The sequence below is a fragment of the Salmo salar genome, chromosome 16 (genome assembly GCF_965601325.2).
Source record: "Salmo salar chromosome 16, fSalSal1, whole genome shotgun sequence".
Taxonomy (NCBI): domain Eukaryota; kingdom Metazoa; phylum Chordata; class Actinopteri; order Salmoniformes; family Salmonidae; genus Salmo; species Salmo salar.
Window position 1 is genome coordinate 41,951,862 of NC_138306.1, and position 16,027 is coordinate 41,967,888.

At 42.3% G+C, this 16,027-nt stretch overlaps 1 protein-coding gene across 2 annotated transcripts; it reads right to left on the reverse strand.

Annotated features, from left to right (window-relative positions):
• Positions 1-4,855: 4,855 nt before the first annotated feature.
• Positions 4,856-15,885, reverse strand: LOC106573542 (scaffold attachment factor B2). 2 transcript variants are annotated; one of them, XM_014148671.3, is made up of 19 exons: positions 15,607-15,885; positions 14,568-14,658; positions 14,397-14,461; positions 14,108-14,290; positions 13,918-13,983; positions 13,752-13,797; positions 12,564-12,993; positions 11,836-11,882; positions 11,577-11,686; positions 9,953-10,102; positions 9,709-9,782; positions 9,159-9,291; positions 8,915-9,057; positions 8,472-8,777; positions 8,005-8,145; positions 6,248-6,290; positions 6,026-6,117; positions 5,803-5,919; positions 4,856-5,626 (listed from the first exon to the last, which is right to left on the reverse strand). In XM_014148671.3, exons 1-19 carry the CDS (start codon positions 15,769-15,771, stop codon positions 5,503-5,505), a joined length of 2,526 nt encoding a protein of 841 aa, XP_014004146.1. In that variant the 5' UTR covers positions 15,772-15,885; the 3' UTR covers positions 4,856-5,502. The 2 variants fall into 2 exon arrangements, with proteins under 2 accessions (XP_014004146.1, XP_014004147.1); XM_014148672.3 differs by lacking the exon at positions 8,005-8,145.
• Between the last annotated feature and the right edge of the window lie 142 nt (positions 15,886-16,027).

Sequence of the window (16,027 nt, forward strand, 5' to 3'; positions counted from 1 at the left end):
AGCCTAAACACGTCCTTGTGTTACCCGACATGTATAGGTTCTAGGGTATCTGCAGCTGGGTGAAGCTACGACTAATAATAATTACAATATACTATTATTATCAATATCCCTCACAATTCCTATTACAGATGTCATAATACCATAAAACAAGATAAGATTAACGTCTGAGAAAACTCAAGAATGTTGTAAGAAAAATATGTCTGAGAAAAATCTAATACAGTAGGCCTATGTCCTGAATAGGGTTGCAAATTCATCTGTAATTTACTGTAATCTTCAATAATTTTGGTCATTAACAGAAAATCCATGGCATTCTATCGTAACTTTTGGCATTTATACTTGAATAACTTAAAAAAAATGGATTCATGTATAGTATTAATTTATTATATCTGTATTTATATTGTCCATGAGTTTCTAGTAGATAGACCATATGGTTCAAGAGAAAATAGCCTAATTAATGAAAAAGCATCTATTTTTAATTAACTCTGCAACTCTTCCAACTATTGACTTTTTTCACAACTGCCACCAGTTTGATGCCGAAACATTAACAAATACATATTAAAATATAAAAATAAATGCAAGTTTGTAAAACAAATATATAGATTATATTTCATGTTGAAACCTTCATAACACCAATGGTATTCACTAAATTAATGGTTAATATTTAGGATAAGACAGCTTTGTCATTCTATTTTTTATATTTTAAAATCATATTATTCAATGATTTCATATCCTGTATGTTACATGTGATAAAGCCACACAGAGGGCCAGAGATTGTTAGACTGTGATAATCTGAAGTACCCAAAAGGGCCACTAGATGTCTTGTGATAGATTACATAAAATCCTTGTAAAAACTTCAGAAGTTTTCAGTAATATACCCTCCTTTGCAACCCTAGTCCTTATTTACCTTTCACTTGGCCTAAAGTAGTCAGGGTGGAGTTATATAATTTCCATCCATTTTTCTGTTAAATTTATGAGTCTGCAGTATTAATAAAATTGCTCTCTTCCTCAATACAGGTGGCTGCCATGCCCTGGCCGATTTGGACAACATGTGCCACCACACAAACCAGAGTTAACTTTCATTAACAGGGTTGGATAGTAACCTGACATGAAAATTACATTTTAAAGGACACTTTCCCACTTGTATAGACCATGCCATGTTTCTTAACAGTGGCCATATACATAATCTAGTTGTCTCGTGTAGACATTGAGGGTGCTGTTACCATTCTTCTTTCTGAATGAAATAGCCATTGTCCTGAAGAAACCCCACAAAGAGGGGGAGCAATGGATAGAGAGGAACTTATCAGAGAACTCCAGAAGAGGAACAATAAGCATTGGGCTCAAAAAATGTAGAAATAAGAAGAATTCCTTCCACGCTTTTGAAACGTACTGATGTTTTGTTATTGATATGAAAACACTAATTTAAAAAAAATCATAAGTAAGCAAAAATGTATTCTCTGGTAGGTATCTGTTTGGGTATTGGCATCTCTGTATTGTTCACCAAGGAGAAATATGAATAATTATTGCAATTTGGTAAAGGATAAATGTAGGGTCAAGGCAACACAATTTGTACAGTACAGTGTACGGGTCGAAGGTTATCCATCCCGCTATCTGCTTTCACCTTATTTCATCAGAATTGACTGGCACATTCTGTGCAACATTTCACCCTTGAGGATTCTAGTTGGGCACATTTCATTAGAGACAGGCAGTCACCCTTTGTCTGCAGTGTTCTTAACTCAGACCAGAGATGTGGCAATGACATTAATTTAACTTGTCATCTTTTGCAAAATGTTCTCATTTTTAGCCGAACATTGCACTTGAATGCAGTAGGCTGTAATAAAGAACACGATCATAGACCATCAAATATCCAATCATGGAATTAAATTGTGTGAGATTCATTCAACAATATCAGAATGTAATTTATAATTTGAGGTAAACGGGTAGTACTGTAGTTTGGAAGCTTGTGCTGGTTTAGGAGAGGGAGCAGATAGAATTCATAGATTGCTTCCCCATTTAGTAGTTTGAGTTTGACTAAATGTTAGACTGAGGTGTGATTCAACACAGACATGCACCTTGTTCAAAACAACAACCCAATTAAGAGACCAGTGTCAATAGACTGTAGATTTGACTTCATAACATCTTTAGACATTTAATTACGTTTTCAGTCCTGCTATGTAGATCTATGTCTCTGTACACAAATGTTATGTATGAGAATGTCATCTATGAAATGCAGTACCTGTCAAAAGTTTGGAAACACCGACTGATTCAAGGGTTTTTCTTTATTTTTACTATTTTATACATTGTAGAGTAATAGTGAAGACATCAAAACTATGAAATAACACATATGGAATCATGTAGTAACCAAAAAAGTGTAAAACAAATCAAAATAGGTTTTAGATTCTTCAAAGTAGCCACCCTTTGCCTTGATGACAGCTTTGCACACTCTTGGCATTCTCTCAGCCAGCTACATGAGGTAGTCACCTGGAATGCAGGTGTGCCTTGTTCTACAGGAATTTGTGGAATTTCTTTCCTTCTTAATGCGTTTGAGCCAATCAGTTGTGTTGTGACATGGTAGTGGTGGTATACAGAAGATAGCCCTATTTAGTAAAAGACTAAGTCCATATTATGGCAAGAACAGTTCAAATAAGCAAAGAGAAACGACAGTCCATCATTACTTTAAGACATTAAGGTCAGTCAATCCAGAAAATGTCAAGAACTTTGAAAGTTTCTTCAAGCGCTGTCGCAAAAACCATCAAGTGCCATGATGAAACTGGCTCTCATGAGGATCCCCACAGGAAAGGAACATCCAGAGTTACCTTTGCTGCAGAGGATAAGTTCATTAGAGTTACCAGCCTCAGAAATTGTCAATTAACTGCACCTCAGATTGCACCTCACAGAGTTCAAGTAACAGACACATCTCAACATCAACTGTTCAGAGACTGCGCGAATCAGGCCTTCATGGTCGAATTGTTGCAAAGAAACCACTACTAAAGGACACCAAGAAGAAGAGAGACTTGCTTGGGCCAAGAAACACGAGCAATGGACATTAAACCGGTGGACATTTGTCCTTTGGTCTGATGAGTCCAAATTTGAGATTTTTGGTTCCAACCTCTGTGTCTTTGTGAGACGCAGAGTAGGTGAACAGATGATCTCCGCATGTGTGGTTACCACTGTGAAGCATGGAGGAAGAGGTGTGATGGTGCTTTGCTGGTGACACCATCTGTGATTTATTTAGTATTCAAGGAACACTTAACCAGCATGACTACCACAGCATTCTGCAGCGATACACCATCCCATCTGGTTTGCGCTTAGTGGGACTATCATTTGTTTTTCAACAGGACAATGACCCAACACTCCTCCAGGCTGTGTAAGGGCTATTTGACCAAGAAGGAGAGTGATGGAGTGCTGCATCAGATGACCTGGCCTCCACAATCACCTGACCTCAACCCAATTGAGATGGTTTGGGATGAGTTGGACCTCCCTCATTTTTTTCCTGTCACGCTGGTCTACTTATTGACCCCCGTGGAGGGCTGCCCCAGAAGCGAGACATTCTACTGGCTAATTTTGTCTCTTCGGGGCGGGTGGAGAGAACGGGGAGGGAAACAATAGATCAGCGCCATTAGTCTCTTGCGGAAAAGCATGCTCACTTGAACGGCCACTTACACAGACTTTGGTTCGAGCTTCTTAAAGGGGTGTGTGTTTGTGTCAGTTGGACTGACAGTCGCAGGGCCCCCTGGGTTAAATTCTGGGGCTTCCCATCAATTTGCCAGGTCAGAAGTGGGAGCGGTGCAGGAGGCCAGCAAAATTCTGATTGGCTGGTGCAATCGATTTGTTAGAAAATAGAAAACGCATGTTTTCTTGTTTGTATTATCTTTTAAAAGATCTGTGTTATTCGCCAACATTAATTTCACATTTCCACAAACGAATCTGTTACTCAAAACAGTTCTATGGGCTAATACAGGGTTTCCCTTACTCAGTCCTGGGGACCGAAATGGATGCATATTTTTGTTTCTGCCCTAGCACCAATTCAAATAATTAACTCAAGCTTTGATTATTTTAATTAGTTGTGTAGCGCTAGGGTAAAAAAAAAAAATGCATCCTTGGGGTCCCCAGGAGAAAGTTTGGGAAACGCTGGGCTAATAGCAGTAAGGTCAAAAACCTATTTTCCATTAAAAAATGTTTTTATACTATACCTAAATGGTTCCTAAAACTCAAAATCCAGATTTAAGGATTAACTGTAAAAAAGTACCTGTATCCTCCACTTGAAAGCACTTTGGGTGGATCCCATTTGCAAGCAACTGTGTCTTAGCCGTCATTTTGAATGCATGGCGTGAACTGGGGCTGCCAGGCAAGTTTACAACACTCAAAGGTTGTCACTAATTACAACAGCAAAATGAGCTGAATTGTAAAAAAAAAATTAATGTGCTTTTGTCTTAATTCAACGTAAGGCATAAGGTTAAAGTGGTTAAGTTTAGTATTAAAATCAGATTTTAAATGAAACTTTTTAGAATTATGCAGGGTTTAGCCACAATTGACTTTTTGGCTGTAGTGACAACCACACGTTTAGAAAGGTCATCACTAGTTCACACAGCCACAAAAATCATAATTATGGCTAAAGCCTACCCACTTATACAATTTCTGATTTTAAATGCAAGGCCCAAACAACCTGAAATGCCCACACAACACATTTCACAAGGATTATGTCCTTGCTCTTTTTCTGGTTGCATGAAGTCCTGAGCTATTGTTAGCCCACTATTCTATTGGATTTGTACATCTACCATGATCCTTTTGTTGTTAATCAAGTTTGACAGGTAAATGTTAATCATTCTATCGTTACTATGAGAAAGACACGTCAAAAAACTGTTTAGCAGTTGCACTGCAAAAAGAATTTTATTAGGCAGCATTTTCATTTCACAGAAAAATAGCCATCAGGTGCCATCCAGTGGTATAGTACAACTGCAGTTGAATCTGACACGGTTGATTTGTTTCCTATTGTGAACATGGTACTTCTGTTCTGCGAAGTAGTTACAGTGTCAATACAAAGTCTGAAAAATAGTTGTATAAGTACAAAAACTAAGACAATGTGACAGTTACTGAAATTAAGTCTGAAATCATGATCATTAATGGGTTCGTACTTCTCCGCAACCAAGTTCCCCACAGGTTTTAGCAAACGGTTTAAGCAGACACATTCCTGAGCATTTCTACCAAAATTCAAACCCATACAAATCACTTAAAATACACCAAAAATAGAAAATAAAAAAAATCCAAATCAATTTCAAAACAAAAGGACACTCAGAATGAAAAACCAATGGATGATCTGATCAGAGACATTTAAAACTCAGATGTTCAGTTCAATCGTGTCTTAGTTTAAGGGAGGAAAGAAAGTCAAAGGGACTATAAAAGCAACATCTGAATTCACGAAGCTTCCGTGAGCAATATACAAGCTGCAGACGCTTTCACTTGCTTACACTTAAACGTGTGACTGGGAACAAGGGTGTTCAGACCTCAGTAGCGGCGACCGAATGCCCCGCCACCCTGCATCCCACTGCCTTGCATCATCTGGTTCTGACGATTCAGAGCTCCAGAGAGGGACTGGGAGGTCCCCGTTGGCATGTAGCCTCCACCACGACTGTGGGTGAGAAAAGACACTAAGTATCAGTATTGCTAAAAGGTTTTCGCCCTAACTGGAGGGAATAAAAGTGGCACCTGGCTCAAAAGATGAATCCATCTGGTCCCACATTCCCTAATCTTACATTGACTGGTGTGTGATGAAAACAGTAAATAACGCTATATATTTCAACTTACCCTGCCATTCCTCCCCGTGCCCCAATGTGACTTTGGCCTGGGATGCCACCGTCTCGACCTGTTTGCCATGTTCGGTCCCCATCTATTTTCCGTCCTGAGTCCCAGTCACGGCCCACCCTGAAAGAAACACCGGACAGTTGACGCAGAGAAGTGGAGAACACACGCTGGTCTCCAACTGGTGAGAGGTAAATAAACTTGTCAAAGCCACCTAAATCAAGCTGACCTTGGATTAATAGTACGCTTGTCATAACTTCCTGCAGCGGTCCAGGTGTCACGAGTGTCCCTCCCGTGCCTCTCGGTACGGTCGGAGAAGTGCTGCCGAGAGGGAAGCATGATTAAAAACAATCAGGTACACATTTAAAAAGCCAGTAAATGGGAGAAAATGCTGTAAAACAGAGGTGGTACTACAAGAACCTCAATGCATACATATGGCCATGTCTCTTACCGCACTATCCCGGTCTGCAACCACAGCCCGTGAAGTGTCCCTCCTACAGGAAAGATCTCAGATTATTAACCTGTTAGGGCTAGGGGGCAGTATTGACACGGCAGGATAAAAAACGTACCCGATTTAATCTGGTTACTACTCCTGCCCAGTAACTAGAATATGCATATAATTATTGGCTTTGGATAGAAAACACCCTAAAGTTTCTAAAACTGTTTGAATGGTGTATAACAGAACTCATATGGCAGGCCAAAACCTGAGAAGATTCCATGCAGGAAGTGGCCTAACTGACAAGATGTGTTTCATCTAGGCTGTTTTTATTGAAGACTTAGGATCTTTGCTCTAACGTGACACTTCCTACGGCTCCCATAGGCTCTCAGAGCCCAGGAAAAAGCTGAACGATATCGAGGCAGGCTCTGGCTGAAACACTTTATCGCGTTTGGCAAGTGGCCGATCAGAGTACTGTGGGCTTAGGCGCGTGCCCGAGTCGACCGAATGCTTTATTTTCTTTCCTCCGTTTACCTAAACGCAGATTCCCGGTCGGAATATTATCGCTTTTTTTATGAGAAAAATGGCATAAAAATTGATTTTAAACAGCGGTTCACATGCTTCGAAGTACGGTAATGGAATATTTCGACATTTTTTGTCATGAATTGCGCCATGCTCGTCACCCTTATTTACCCTTTCGGATAGTGTCTTGAACGCACAAACAAAACGCCGCTGTTTGGATATAACTATGGATTATTTTGAACCAAACCAACATTTGTTATTGAAGTAGAAGTCCTGGGAGTGCATTCTGACGAAGACAGCAATGGTAATAACATTTTTCTTATAGTAAAGCTGACTTTGGTGAGTGCTAAAGTTGCTGGGTGTCTAAATAGCTAGCCCTGTGATGCCGGGCTATCTACTGAGAATATTGCAAAATGTGCTTTCACCGAAAAGCTATTTTCAAATCGGACATATCGAGTGCATAGAGGAGTTCTGTATCTATAATTCTTTAAATAATTGTTATGCTTTTTGTGAACGTTTATCATGAGTAATTTAGTAAATTCACCGGCAGTGTTCGGTGGGAATGCTAGTCACATGCTAATGTAAAAAGCTGGTTTTTGATATAAATATGAACTTGATTGAACAAAACATGCATGTATTGTATAACATAATGTCCTAGGGTTGTCATCTGATGAAGATCATCAAAGGTTAGTGCTGCATTTAGCTGTGGTTTGGGTTTATGTGACATTATATGCTAGCTTGAAAAATGGGTGTCTGATTATTTCTGGCTGGGTACTCTGCTGACATAATCTAATGTTTTGCTTTCGTTGTAAAGCCTTTTTGAAATCGGACAGTGTGGTTAGATTAACGAGAGTCTTGTCTTTAAAATGGTGTAAAATAGTCATATGTTTGAGAAATTGAAGTTTTTGCATTTCTGAGGTTTTTGAATAACGCGCCACGGGATTACACTGGCTGTTACGTAGGTGGGACGATTTGGTGCCACCTAGCCTAGAGAGGTTAAACAAACATCCAGCATTGATCAAAGCATGTGGCATACAACTACAAATTCACCACCAACAAGCAGTTGGCCAGTAATACTACTTTTTACATAAGTATACATATAAGCATCTGTTACAGAATCAGTCGAAAAATATTTGAGCACCCCCCCCCCCCCCCCCCCAATAAGGCCTACACAACAAGGACAATGATGTCATAAACCTTCATAACAGCTGGTGTCAGCTCGCGGCAAATAACCTTAGTCTACTCTGTACCTGTCAATGACGGAATCGTCCTGGTAGCGACTGCGGTCCCTGTGGTCAAAGTCTTGGTAGCGCTCCTGGCGACCGAAGTCTGAGCGCCCCCCATAGCGGTCATCCATAGCCAGCCTCTTGTTGTCCTGCCAGTTGTCTTTCCTACAAGCAGCAGGTCTTTGTCAGTCAGTCGCAGTAAAATATTCTCAAACCACGCACACCTTTACATGACAGGCATGCATACTGAAGATCTAGAGAAGCTGAGGTTGTGGCCATAACCATCTAAAAACCTGCCCAGGGACTGCAGTTGAAAATTTGCCGGTAAAAGTGCTGGTTGGCTAAAACCAGCACTTTTACTGAAACGTTGATTAATGTGCACTGTCCCTGTAAAAATAAACTAAAATCAATTTTATAACAGCGACCTGGTAATTTAAACCGGGGGGTACTGATGCTATGGAGAGGGTGGAAGACCGGGATAAAATGTGCACCTGCTGTCTACGTCGGCGTATGGCCTCTTGAGGGGCCGGCGGTCCTGCTCAAAGCGCAGCTGCTCCTGCTGCCTGCGGAGCTCATCCCTCTCCCGCTGGATCCTCTCCTGCTCACGCCGGCGCTCATACTCCACGCGCTGGCGCTCGCGCTCCAGGAACTCACGCTCCAAGCGGTCAAAGTTCAGCCGCTCCTTCTCCACCTCCAGCCAGTTTCTCTTACGCAGGAGGCGTTCACGCTCCTCCTTCTCCCGGAACAGGCGGATTCGCTCGCGCTCCGTGCGGCTGTCTGCACCACTGCCGCGCTCACTGGACCAAACAAAGGATGAGAGATATTTTTTGGCTGATCCCACTTTGAATGACGAGTCCCTTTTCAAAGCATACTACCAACAGTTATAACAAGCTGGCTTCAGGTGAAATGTCCTGCAACTAGAGCAACTCCTCACCCAGAGTGTCTGCGTCTCTCCACCTCCCTGATGTCCCTCTCCCGCTGTCTCTGTCTCTCTCGCTCACGCTGCTCCTTGATCTGGTCAAACGACAGTATATCTTTCTCTTTGCTTGCAGACTTGCGGTCACGACTCTTGGTGCTCTGGATTGAATAACAGATCATGTAGCGTAACCACTTTTCAGAAAAGTTTGAGGTGAAAGTTCAATAGATGGAGCACAGAGGTCAGCATGTGGGTATCTTACCCGGTCTTTGCTTTTGGCTTTCACGCTGACAACAGGCTCTCCCTTAGACTTGTCCATCACCACTGTTCTCTCATTGCGTTTTCCATCTTTCCCGACTTCCCCTTCAGCCTTTTCGTCCTTGTTTGCATCGGACCTGGATAGAGAAAATGTTAAAGTAATAGTACACCCAAACTACAAAGTGACATATTGGTGTCCCCTTACCCTGTAAGCAGTCTATGGAAAAGGTATGACAGCAATCTTTGCTTTGGTTTAGTTTCCCTGGCACGGTTTCCAAATGCTAACATTTTAGCATTTGTAGCACGAATCTCTCACACGTCCAAATCATCCGTATGTATTTAAAATTGATTGTGACGCTCACCAAAGATGACTTGAACATGTGTGAAAAAAGGTAATATCAGTCCCATGATGTGAATGGGATTTGTGCGACAAATGCAAAAACTTCTGCCAGGGAAATTAAACCAAAGCATGGATTGCTGTCATATCTTGTACAGACCACATGGCATACAGTACATAATAACTTAATGTGTTATGACATGTTCTCAGCTTTTACTTGGAGTCTGAGGAGTGTCTTCCATCGGTGCCAGACTGGTCAGCAGGTTTCTTCCCAGCAGGCTCATTCTTAGCCTGGAACAGAGGTCAGAGGTCAAAGTGACAGATTAGAATGGTCAAACCTCACTTCCCTGAATGAAGGCAACCCATTAATTTCAGAAACACTACAGGTTTACTGTTGTGTGTACAGCAGTGGTCGGTCTCATAGGCAACTGATATGCACGGTGGTAGATAATGACCCTCACCCTCTCAACAGAGATCATTCTCCCGTGGAGCTCGGTCCTGTGCAGGTGGCTGATGCACTTGGTGGCCTCCTCTGTGGAACACATGGTGACAAAGCCGTAGCAGCGAGCACCGGGGCTCCGGGCATTAGTCACCACTTTAGCTCCAACAACCTGAGGGACGGAGAATGATAGGTCCCTAATTGTTGGGCAGGGAAAGTGTGTGGGCTCCAAAAGAACAGGCAGTACCATTCCACATCTCCCTCAATTATTCTGACCAAAAATAAAACGCAACAATTTCAAAGATTTTACTGAGTTACAGTTCATAACAAAAATCAGTAAATTTAAATAAATTCATTAGGCCCTAACCTATGGATTTCACATTACTGGGAATACAGACAAGTTATGTGACCAACAGATGCTTACAAACAAAAGGAAGGAAGTGGATCAGAAAACAAGTCACTGTAGTGTGACCATTTGCCTCAGGCAGCACGACATCTCCGCATAGAGTAGATCAGGCTGTTGATTGTGGCATGGAAAGTTGTCCCACTCTTCAATGTGCGAAGTTGCTGGAGATTGATGGGAACCCGGAAGACCAGGTTGATCGTACCTTGATCCAGAGCATCCAAAACATGCTCAATGGGTGACATGCCTGGTGAGTATGCAGGCCATGGAAGAACTGGGACATTTTCAGATTCCAGGAATTGTCTACAGATCCTTGTGACATGGGGCCGTGCATTATTATGCTGAAATATGAGGTGATGCCAGCGGATGAATGGCACGACAATGGGCCTCAGGATCTCATAATGGTACCTCTGTGCATTCAAATTGTCATTGATAAAATGCAGTTGTGTTCATTGTCCGTAGCTTATTCCTACCCATACCCCACCATGAGGCACTCTGTTCACAACATAGACATCAACAAACTGCTCGCCCAAAGCATGCCATACAGTTGAAACCGGGATTTATCCGTGAAAAGCACTTCTCCAGTGTGCCAGTGGCCATCAAAGGTGAGCACTTGCCCACTGAAGTCGGTTACGACACCAAACTGCAGTCAGGTCAAGACCTTGGTGAGGACGACGGGCACGCAGACAAGCTTCCCTGAGACAGTTTGTGCAAAAATTATTCAGCTGTGCAAACCCACAATTTTATCAGCTGTCCGGGTGGACAGTACTGCCAAATTCTCTAAAACAACGTTGAGGCAGCTTATGGTAGAGAAATGAACATTCAATTCTCTGGCAACAGCTCTGGTGGACATTCCTGCAGTCAGCATGCCAATTGCACGCTCCCTCAAAACCCGAGACATCTGGGGCATTGTGTTGTGTGACAAAGCTGCACATTTTAGAGTGGCCTTTCACTGTCCCTAGCACAAGGTGCACCTGTGTAATCAGCTTCTTGATATGCCATGTCAGGTGGATGGATTATCTAGGCAAATGCTCACTAACAGGGATGTAAATAAATGTGCACAAAATTGAGAGAAATGTTTTTTTTTGGCACGTAGGGAACATTTCTGGGATATTTTGTTTCAGCTCATGAAACATGGGACCAACACTTAACATGTTGCATTCATATTTTTGTTCAGTGTACATTCATGCACCATGCATGCACATACACCAAAAAGGGTGGCATTTCTCCTCAGGATACTAACCTTCCCATACTTGCTGAACAGAGTCTTCAGATCAGTCGCTCTGGTGGTGGAGGAGAGCCCGCTAACCCACAGGTTTCTGCCACTACTAGCTGGAGCATTGCCTGCAGGGGCTTTTGGAACACAGACAAACATGACTCAGGTGGACATTCAACTCAGAGCTGATTCAGCACCTCATTCAGGTGAGAGCACATTACTTGCAATTATCTACAATGGACATCCCAATTACAAAATGATAGAGGGGGACAATATTCACGCTTACCCTTATCCTCTTTTGAGTCAGGCTTGCTACCCTTTTCCTCATCAGAACTAAAGGCAAAGAGAACACACACAATGAATATTTGGAACTTAGAAGACCTGGGGGAGGGGGTCTCATCCAGATGAATTATACTTACCCTGTTAACACAGGAATTATCCCCAGCATATACAACATCACAGTGATTTGGGTGGGTGTCAATGTCACTAGGCTGCCTTAGATGGTCAAAGAAACTCCCAATAGATGCAGTAAAGAGGTCAATTGAACGTAGACCATGAGGGATAGAAGGATGCCGGAATGGTGCCCATAGCATAGAGACGGTGGTAGCTACTTGTTTAACTGGAGATGATGACATGAACATTCATTGGGGTCAACATCCATACAAGCATTATACTCCAATTTTTACCCTATAGTAGTGTAAAAAAAACAGAAATAGCCTAAAAGTAGAGTAATTTTGCTTGGGGGGGGGGGGGGCAATGAGGAGATTTGGGATCTTTCCCTCACGGCATCTTTCCACCACGCGTTTCCAATGTTTTGGTCAAGTTCCATTGACCTCTTTACTGCATCTATACATTACTTTATGATGGTTAAGAGGCGAGGTATAGGTGGGGAATGACAAAATGAAAACTTGACAAATGCGCAGACCATTTTGCCTCCAAAAGAGCACCAAAACTTGCTAAAAAGGAGCCAATGCAACAGATAGCCATTGTTCTAGTAGACAGAAAACAACAAACCTCTTTTTCTGATCATCGCCCTCAACAGAAGAGGACTCTTTCACTGCCGTTGATTCTGCAGCGTTCTCTTCAGTCTTGTCTTCCTCCTCACCCTCAGCCTTAGAAACCATTTCAGAATCAACAGCGCTTTCGCCCTGCTCGTTTACACTAACAGCCTGAGTACTTTCAGCGTCAACGGTCTCTTCCGGGACATTTTGCGTGTTCTCAGCGTCTTTCATTTGACGTTCAGTTAGCTTAGCAACGTCCTTGTCGCTAGTCGACAGTTCAGTCTCTACATTGATGGCCTCCTCTGCATTAGTGGTGTCGCACACATCGTCTTCCTCTGCAACATTGACCGTGTCCCCGATGGTGCCTTGATCTTCAGTTGGTGGCTCCTGGCACTCTTCATTTAGTGGCTCAGATAAACAAGACCCGGCTACTTTCTCATTTTCTACGGATTTAACAGGAATAGAATGGCAGAGTTTAATTACTTCTGAAACACAGCAATGGTTAACGTGGAACTGGCAAGGCTGGAAAAGGACGTGGCCCTCCGCTGTCATTGAACTATGTATACACAGATATACACGTAACAAGAGACTGGAAAAACCAAAGAGACTGACCAAGCAGCCTAACTCCTCATTCAAGTCGACCATTTCAGTTCACCTGATCGCAAGGTAGAAAAAGATCTGATCTGAAGAAAGCCACAAGATCAGCAGAGGCACAAGGAAGGTCCGTCTTCATGCAATTGCTGACTTCATGAGTGTCCATAATGTGGTAAGTGACATCGAATTCAGAATTCCATTAGTCTCATGTCCAGTGAGAATATTAGTCCTAAAAAGGCTTTTGAATGGTTGGTTTCAAATGGGCCTCAGTCTTCTTTTCTTCTGGCTCTTTCTGTGGCAACCTAAAAACACTGCATATCACTTGCAACATCTCACTAACTACATCTTTAATTACTGGCTCTGTGCTTCAGATTGTTAACCAGTTCTGTGTTAATAATAGGAGGGTGCCCAAAATGGACAGATTAATGTGAGTATTTAACAATTTTAGTTAACAAGCATCAACACACAGTCAGCAATTATCTTTGGATTTCCAGTCTCTGACCAACCACAGCAATAATTTGTATCTGAAGGACTTGCATTCCAAGGTTTACACTGCAAAAAGAAAGTGTGCATTCATATGAACTTCCAACCACTTCTCAAAAGGTACCTATTTCTTCCTTTGAGTCTTCGGGATCCAGATCCTTCTCTTGAACCTAAAGAAATAAAGGGAAAATGTATCTAGTGTAACATTGGTCAGTTCCAACCACAAATGGCTTTTTACAGTCACTCAAAGTGTGTTTTCCTTCCAACTACAAACAAATGACCAACTCTACCTCTTTAGCTGAACTGCAATTGAGATCTTCATTGTCTTCCATGTCTGCTACTTCTGGCTGTACATCCTAGTTTTAGAAAGAGGGGAAAAAAAGAATCACACACCAGCATGGTGCAACATTTCAAACAAGATAATATTGGAAACATCATTAGACATGAGTGTTCCACACAACTCTAGCGCATGGGTCTCACCTCTTCAGGTTTGGCTTTGCCCATTGGCTCAGTTAAGCCAGAGATGCCGATGTCGTGTTCATCTTCGTTCAGGACTTCATCCGTGTCATACTCCTCCTCTCCTAGCATACCGTTGTCATTCTCAGCTTCATCAAGCACATTCATATCCAGGATGTCCATGTCCTGCATGTTTTCCATGTCATCCTTGAAGGGAAGTGAATTCATCAATAGATTGTTATCCAGGGAGACTAACAGTAGAGCAAAGCGATTACATTAGATTAAACCAGGTGATTCAATGGTTGATACACACCTGGCCATCACCCGAATCTTCCTCCATGGTGCAGTCCTCTGGTTCATCGTTCTCCTGTCTTTTCCCTGCAGAAGAGCAATGTCTCATTTTAAGGCTCTCTGTAATATATTTTATCTTTACTTCAAGATATTATTGCCGACTTAAGATCTTGCTCCCACTCATTTAACATACCTTTGGAGATCCGTTTAGTCAGTGCCTTCTTAGGAGTTCCATCGAGAACAACCTCCATCTCATCTGGATTTCCACCCTCTTCTTCAATCGCCTGTGGAGAAATTGATGATGACATGATGAATGAATGATGTTATCTAGCCAACTATGTTAGATATGGTTTCAGGAGTTAAGCCAATTTGGCTATCAAACACACGGCTATGTGTGTCAGTTATAGGCTACAAGGGTGCTGGCTGGTGGAATTATTGTTAATTAACGTTAGCTAGCTATGTATACATCTTTATTTTACCTTTATTCAACTAGGCAAGTCAGTTAAGAAAAAATGACGGCCCACACCGGGCCAATCGTGCGCAGCACTATGGGCCTCCCAATCACGGTCGGTTAAGATACAGCCTGGATTCGAACCAGCGAGGCTGTAGTGACACCTCTAGCACTGAGATGCAGTGTCTTAGACCGCTGCGCCACTCGGGAGCCCATCTGACCCGGGAAGCTAGCTGGCCTATGCCGTGTTTCGTAAACCTCTATTTTTATTTTACTAGGCAGGTCAGTTAATTACAAATTATTATTTACAATGACGGCTTACTTATAATGCCCCCTAGGCCAAACAATCCCATTACCCGGACGACACTGGGGCAATTGTGCGCCGCCCTAAACTCTCCGTAAGTACCCCCCTCCATTCAACGTATTTTATGTATTCCAAAACTAGAACATATGATTCAAATGGTGAACTAACCACCAAGACTTTTGGTAGTTGAATCGGGTGTGCTATTTCTAGAATACGAAGTAGGGGTACTCGAGGAAAGGGAACCATGTGGCTAACGCCTCGCAAGGCCATGGTTAGCTAACGTTCAATTCATTTGGAGTGACTATCAAATGTAGCTAATGCTAGTGGTTATAGCTAACGATTGATAATTATATTAACTAATGAAATTATACTGGTTCCACTTAATTGTGGAATTATCACGAAAGGTCATCTCAGTTGGCAAAATACCAAGCACATTAGCACAGCTATCCATCTAACGTTACTAGTTAGCATGTCTACCTTTTTCAGCCTCTCAGTCAGCGTACTCTTGATCCCAATGGTGTCCAGATTTCGTCTTTTTAATTCGGCTTTTAAGTCAATGACTCTCAATTCCGACAATTTGCGAATCGCTCCCTCCGGAATCTCAACAGCCCCAGCTTCTCCTGCCGAAGAGTTTTCAGCCATTATTACACTCAGAAAACGCAACAAAAAAGTGTTTGCAATCACGGAATAGCTGCTCTCTTGCGCGAAAACAGGCGGTCTACTGTTACAAAATGGCGTACTTTGAAAAGGACATTCCACTGCGCATGCGTTTTTTGATAACTGTTTGTACCCGAGGGCAGTAGGTGGCAGTGTTCTTCTTTTTCTTATTCTTCGATGAGGTTTAACGGCGGTTGGCATCCAATAAATGCTGCATTACCGCCACCTACTAGACTGGAAT